At 35.0% G+C, this 7,364-nt stretch overlaps 2 protein-coding genes across 2 annotated transcripts; both read left to right on the top strand.

The window, feature by feature from the left end:
- The first annotated feature begins 149 nt into the window (after positions 1 to 149).
- LOC109856536 (riboflavin transporter 2-like) lies at positions 150 to 2,891 on the top strand. Its single transcript, XM_020431904.1, has one exon. It carries the CDS (start codon positions 832 to 834, stop codon positions 2,251 to 2,253), a length of 1,422 nt encoding a protein of 473 aa, XP_020287493.1. The 5' UTR covers positions 150 to 831; the 3' UTR covers positions 2,254 to 2,891.
- Positions 2,892 to 3,606: 715 nt separating this feature from the next.
- Positions 3,607 to 6,241, top strand: LOC109856541 (F-box/WD repeat-containing protein 9-like). Its single transcript, XM_020431914.1, has 7 exons — positions 3,607 to 3,892; positions 4,108 to 4,267; positions 4,694 to 4,836; positions 4,911 to 5,152; positions 5,232 to 5,481; positions 5,577 to 5,852; positions 5,962 to 6,241. The coding sequence occupies exons 1-7, from the start codon at positions 3,815 to 3,817 to the stop codon at positions 6,031 to 6,033; spliced, it is 1,221 nt and encodes a 406-aa protein (XP_020287503.1). The 5' UTR covers positions 3,607 to 3,814; the 3' UTR covers positions 6,034 to 6,241.
- Positions 6,242 to 7,364: the final 1,123 nt, after the last annotated feature.

The raw sequence follows: 7,364 nt of genomic DNA, 5'->3' as shown, positions 1-7,364 counted from the left end.
CGTCTTTCTAAATTTTAACGCGTCTTAGGGCCGTAGTGCGGTAGTGACACTTTTCCGGACATGGGTCCCTATACTCAAATGTTTTCTACTGTTGCACTGAATAACCCCTAGAAGTTTGATCCCATAGTTCTGAAACACCCTGTATATATATATGCATTTTTATAATGTTAATTTTAGAAAGACGTTAGATATTTATCAATTGTTTCATTATTTTGTTATTTTAACTGTTTTCTTAAAGTCGCGAATTTAAAACTGCATCATCAGTTTACGTAAATCATACTTAATGCGAATACTTAATTGTGTTGAGCACATACAGTATTTGAACAACTGTGTTTTGATGTTTTCTTTTGCTATAATTAATTAGATCTGGCGTTACAACACAGTGTTCATCAAACGTTGTTCGAGTTAATATTGCGTGAGTTAATAAGCCTATTGTCTTTTACGATGACAGATCCGTTCGTTTTTATCTGATAAACTTTATTGAGCGGATTATATGGAATATATATGTCTATACGGAAGAGACAAAGTTCTTTCACTTGCTAACTTTATTTATTATATTCTCGGCGACTCTACTCCTGACAAGATTGTGCAACAGAATTCCCCACGTTTATTTGTTATTTGAAAATAACACGTGTATCTGTGATATTTTAAAAATATTTAATTATCGTCGAATGTGTCAGTATTGGTGTGAGTGATCGTTTGATTTCACATTTAAAAAGTGCTAATAGAGATTATTATTTTTCAATTTCCGTCGTAGACACAAAATTTAAAACTCGATTGTTTCTTTTTTTTTATTCACGCAGGAATTAATGAAAGGATCAATAAGATACGATGAGAGACAATTTGCGAGTTAACGATCTTCTCGGACATACGAAGTACGGCCACGTAATCGTCCATCTTCTCGTAATATTGTTCGGTACGTCCACTTGGATAGGTGTCAATGGGATATTTGTAGAACTGCCGTTGCTCGTCAATATCGCTCCAGAAGGTTGGAATCTACCCGCGTACATAGTTATAGCTACGCAATCCGCGAATGTGGGACCTGCGATTTACGGCTTCCTGCGCAAGTGTAAGTGCGAGATGAACGAATCGTTGTGCATACTGTGTTTATTGTTCCTGCAAATTATCGCAATGGGTTTGCTGATATTTTTCTACGACAAGACTACCGTCGTTGCCGGCGAGAGACACAGTCTAGTTCTGTTCGTCTCGGTGTTACTCGTCGCTCTGGTCGGTTGTTTCAGTTCCGTGCTCTTCATGCCCTATCTTCGCGATTTCGATAACGTTTACATCGTATCTTACTTCATCGGAGAGGGTCTGAGCGGTGTGCTACCGAGTGTGGTCGCGTTGATACAAGGTGTGGGAGAACGCACGGAATGTAACACCGTTCTTGACAATACATCGAAATCGGAAATTTATCCGAACTCGGGATCCGGCTTGAAGTTCTCAGAAAGATACTACTTTCTGTTTTTGACCCTCGCACTTGTCTCATCGTTCGTCGCATTTATCATTCTGCGATATTCACCGTTTGTGCAAAGTAAGAAGAACCTGTGTGACTCCAACTTTCTCGCGCGAACCAAAGTACAATTAGTTAATTACAAGCGACACAACGAGTTCGGTGTTACCGCTGATGCTTACCACACCGATGAAACATCTAAGAGAGACAGCGAAACAAATTGTTCTTCGATTGATGTAGCGAATAATAATTCGCCCGCGTTAAAGAAAATTTATTTGTACATTCTGATAGGAATATGTTGCTTCTTCAGTAATGGACTTCTTCCGAGTATACAATCGTACTCGTGTTTGCCGTACGGCCACGTTGCTTATCAGCTGTCCATCACCTGTGCTCAATTTATAAACCCGCTTGCGTGCTTCCTGACATTTTGGGTCATGATATCGAACGTCACAGTTATTAATTGTCTATCCGCGGTGTGCTTAATTGTCGGGAGTTACGTTATATGCATAGCTTCGTTATCTCCTGCTCCGCCGTTGCGGGAATCAACAATCGGTGTAGGATTAATCGTTCTGTCCTGGACAATTGTCATGGGCGTCATATCGTACTTAAAGCTCGTAATTGTGTCTCTCTTGAAACACATATCATCCTCGAAAGCACTTTTCAATGTAGGCGCGATCATGCAAGTGGGTTCGGCGAGCGGTGCGATTGTTGCTTTTGTTTTGATTAATTTCACAGATGTTTTTCAGTCGTACGATCCTTGTTTAGGAAACAATAGCACAATCCAAAGGTCCGTGGAATAATTAATTTAATGAAGCGCGCGTAACTGTTGTGTTTGACATGCGATATTGCAAAGTGCAATAAAAAATTGTAAGCGGACAATAACGCTTTTGAATAATGAAGTGTCTTTTCTTCTGTGAAGACATCAAGAAATAAATAACATTGTCTTATATATATTTTTACTCTAAGATTGAATGTAATAGTCTATATATCCGAATCCATAAAGCGGAAAGATATATATTTTGTGCAAGTAGAGATTTTTGTCAGCATGATATAGTGTGCGTGTGTGCATGTTAATTTCAATAAAGTATTCCGTTAATTAAACTAGGTCGAGAGATTTCAAACAAGTTGAAGACTTGTGTACTATGCATTGTGCATTTACAATCCTTTTGTACGTCCATACATTCAACAAATATGTAGACAAATGTAAATGGTGAGGGAAGTGTATCTTCGCACACATAAGTCTAGTAATATAGAGGTAATAATACCTCAAAGTGGATCTTTAGTTAAATAATTAATCGCATGTGCAGTATTGTTCGGATAAACGCTGCAATTCTCTTGAGAGACGATAATAAAAGAAAATAGAAAATTTTACGATGGAACGAGGGTATGTCCAGGTATGTCGCTGTTCGAATCTCGAGACACTCTACGTAAAAAAAAAGAGTAAAGAAGACAAAAGAGTAGAATAATGAGATGTGTGTTTAATACGTTTTTTTTTTTTTTTTTTTTTTTTTTTGCAGTGATGATACTTTTGAGCCGTTTAAAAGACCCGAGCAGTACTGCATATAAATACACAGTACGCAGATATATAAATACTGTACATACATAGAGATACACGGTACATAACTGTGATTACATCGATATGTAATAGGGCACAAATTGCTAAAATATTTGAATGTAGATATATATATATATATATATGTATATATAAATATATATATGTGTATATATAAAATGTGAATAGATATAAATTTCTAATGAGCCTTATAACAAACATTTTTCTTATATAAATTTGTTGTATAATTGTCGCGTAGAACTTTATAAACTGTTGTCAAAAATAAAATGCTTTTTGCGAATCTAAATCTTTTTTATTTGTATCTCCTCGAGAAATTACTTTTATACATATCAAGAAGCACACTAGTACGTATAGTATGTAGATGTGTCATTAAAGTATATTATATATAGTGGATATTAAAATTATTTATTATTTATTATCTTCACCGTTTTTAATATCAATTTCTACTTTGTTAAAACGTGCAATTAACAACATACTTCAATATTTAAATATTTTCGCAGAAATTTTTCAACTTTTCTTTTTAAAGAGCGTGTTTACATAGATGTATCTTCTTTGACACACTTCTTGTAGATGGCGCTACTTCGCGGTTGTGTGCGTTCAATCAGCTGTATAAGGACGTCAACACGATACCTGTCACCGTACAGTAATATGTGACAAGTCGTTATCGTATCCGACAGTGTTTATAGTATTATAAAAGTTTTCTTTATTCATTCTACAACATCAGTTCTCTCGAGCAGAACACTCGACAATCGAATGAGAATATTCAGAATTGCACAGAGTGAGAAAAAATGGACGACAAGAATGAGAGCAACGTCTTCGATAACAAAGAAGACGCACAACTCTCATTGTTGGATCTCCCGATCGAGGTTCGTATCGACAAAAGTATAAATTCTCCTATTTTTCGCACACTAATACATATATGTGACATTCACTGCTCGTTGTCGCTGCCGTTTCGTCCTGTTAATCGCTCGTTAGTGCAGCAAGATATTGAGAAAGTGATCGCCTTTCTCTCTTCTATCTTTGTGTGTGTGTATATCTATTTCGTGCGCTTATCGATAAATTTTTTTACTATGCATTTCAGATATTCCTGCATATATGCTCCTTTTTAGAAGCGTCGACGGTAGTACACAGTTTGAGCTTAGTCTGCAAACAGTTTCACCTGATTTTAAAGGATGACTCATTGTGGAAATCGCGAATTAAACAAATATGGCCAGATGTTAACTATCCAATCTTGCATCCTGGTTAGCTCAAATTGATAGCGTCTTATGCCTTGCACACAACTACTTATTTTGTAAATAAGTACTAAACACTATATCTATCACAGTTTAGATTAGTGCTAATGCTGTTCAAACTTTTGCGCTTGCAGATGTAAAACAAAAAACTATAGTGCTTGTCTCAAATTTCATTTACTCACGTGGTGCTTTATTTTTTTCGACGACAAACAGATAACAAAATTATGCACATTTAAATTTTATACATATATTTATATTATTTATTACCTTACTTAGTATTTATTACCTTTTGAACAAGTTTGAACAGCCTCGTTTATTGTAATATCTTGATATATTTTGCAGTAGTATGTAACTTAAAATCTCTCTCTAAAAAATTTGTCTATATATTTAGTAATTTTTTATTTTTTATTTTTTTTATCACAATCATATTTTCAGCAACCTCTGACAATCTGTTTTGGAAATTGTCATGTGTTGCAATCGAGAAAGAAACCGCACAATGGAGAAACTACCCTGCGTCTGTGAACAGTTACACTATAAATGATTCGTACAGCACAATAGACGCCCTTTTATTAATAGAGGTTGGTAGTACTCACTTCAGAATACATTTCGAACATCTATTTTTTTCTTATCAATATAAATGTGACTTCAATAGAACGGAGCAGCTGGTATAGCTGGTGCCCGAGATCGCAGTTTGTTTTATTGGAGAAATGATGATTCCAATGTGGATCTCTTAAAAAAAGATTTTCTGGAAGTCTCCATTGAGTCTGCACATAATGGGTGGATTTGGGATCTGACCAAAATAGACGACACGCTTTATAGCTGCGGATGGGATCAAACTGTCAAATCGTGGGCGCTTCTTACAACTGGTCTCTTCCGTAAACAAATTTACGAGCTGTACATCATAATGCAACTTTCTTTCAATCACTTCGTAAAAAAAAGAAGCGCGCAAATTTTCAATATAAAAATTTTGCAGGACTACGGCTGGTGCGCTTCTGTGTATATCGTCGTGTCCGGAACAATCCCTTTTCGCAACCGGAGGTTACAACAGAAGCATATTCATGTTTGACTCGAGAATGGGCACTAAGCCATTCAAACAATATCGACCGCACACGGCAGCTGTTATTAAACTGGCCATGAACTCGCAATACATCTTATCTGCCAGTGAAGATAAGACAGTGTCTATTTGGGACCAGAGAGCTAAGCGAGTCTTAAAGTCTATCACTGTAATTAACATATATTGTTAGACTTATTTTGTTTTTTTTTTCAACAAAAATAGAATATCGTACGCTTACGATTGTGTATCATAAATATTTTCCAGATTTCAAATGAAGCTTTTCCCATGTGCATAAGTATGCAACAGAATTGCGTGTGTGTTGGAGACAACGTCGGAAATGTGCATATACTGAATCCACGGAAAAACTTCGAATTGGTGAAATCTTACCCTACTGGACATACAAATACAATAACTGGGATTCATATGACTCGCGGATGTCTGATAACGAGTTCTACAGACGGTACAGTTAGAATATCCAGTGCTACAGACCCGCCAAAGATCATCACCACATTAATTTCTGGTTTTGGAGAAATCGCTGGTGTATGTATTGGAGAAGTTAAATACTGAATGTGTTTAGAATAAAGAAATGTGAGATTCAGAATACAAATGTGTATATGTATGATATAATAAAATTGATTTTATTTTACAGATGGATTATTTGAACGGAGTTCTTGCAATATCCGGTCCCGAAATCACAGTAATTCATCCTAAGTTGAAATAATGATAAACGAATTTTTTATGTGTTGCTTTGATACGTATATGTGTTTATTACTACTGAAAAAACTAATCTCTCTTACACACAATACGCGTTATTCTAATATATAATATATCGCCTTCCAAATATACTATATCAATTTATTGAAGATTGATTTAACATTTATTTATTTAATAAGAAATTCGTTTAACACATTTATTTATTTAATAAAAGCTTTATAAACATAGACGTATTTATATATACTAAGAACTCGAGTTTTGTAATAATTGATCATTTACATTGAGAAAAATAGAATAGATATTTTCATATTTCGCGTTTTTATATATGTGCGTATTTTGCATTTTACGTATTGTATTTCTATGTCCGTCATTTTCTCAATCTCTCGTTAATTTTTTGGGGAAATTGTTTCATCATTAAAACTGATTTTACTTTCTCCATAAACGTTCGAAAAATACCAAAAGTTGTAACATATATAAAAAAATTTAATGTAAAAAATTATAAAAATAAATTAAAATATACAAACTCTATTTTAAACCCGCGAGTCGAAGGATCTTTTTTCTATATGTCCTTCTGTTAAACATAACAAAAGTTCGAACTCAAAACTTTTGTTTTTCTGGAAAAACGCGCGCAAGAGTGTAAATAGTTTCATAAGTCGAAGAAAAAAACTTGTAACGCACCTGTTTACGCTGTCACTTGATAAACTTGAACACGAAACAATCGACGAGTGCATTCGTCTACTACCTATACGCTACTCTTGAATTATTACATCGCTAAGAGCCGGTTGTTCCACCTTTCGATAAATCTCAGCTTACTCGACAGGTTATTATCTATAAGATAAGAACTTGACTAGCGTATCTTCCACTGTTTTTTATTTCTACATGTTTCTCTTAGATACGACTTACACGGTATCGAGAGTGCCGTCTAATTTATCTTTTGGTTTCTGGTCATTTACCAGATATATAAATTTTACCGACACGTGGAACACAACGCAAATCAGGGCCGGTTGTTCCACTTTCAGGTAAACTATCGGGTAATCGATCTAATGGTTAAAACTCTGATTTGCGTTGTTCCACGTGTCGGTAAAATTTATATATCTGGTTAAATGATCAGAAACCAAAAGATAAATTAGACGGCACTCTCGGTACCGTGTAAGTCGTATCTAACAGATAAATATGTAGAAAAAAAAAAACAGTGGGGAAGATGCGCTAGTCAAGTTCTTATCCTATAGATAATAACCTGTCGAGTAAGACTGAGATTTATCAAAAGCTGGAAAAACCGGTCCTCAGAGTTTTAACCATTAGATAGATTATCCGATAGTTTACCTGAAAGTGGAACAA

Source organism: Pseudomyrmex gracilis, unplaced genomic scaffold, assembly GCF_002006095.1.
Source record: "Pseudomyrmex gracilis isolate BER0280 unplaced genomic scaffold, ASM200609v1 scaffold_121, whole genome shotgun sequence".
Classification (NCBI taxonomy): domain Eukaryota; kingdom Metazoa; phylum Arthropoda; class Insecta; order Hymenoptera; family Formicidae; genus Pseudomyrmex; species Pseudomyrmex gracilis.
Note: the sequence above shows the minus strand (reverse complement) of the source record. Positions and strands in the feature narration are given on the sequence as shown.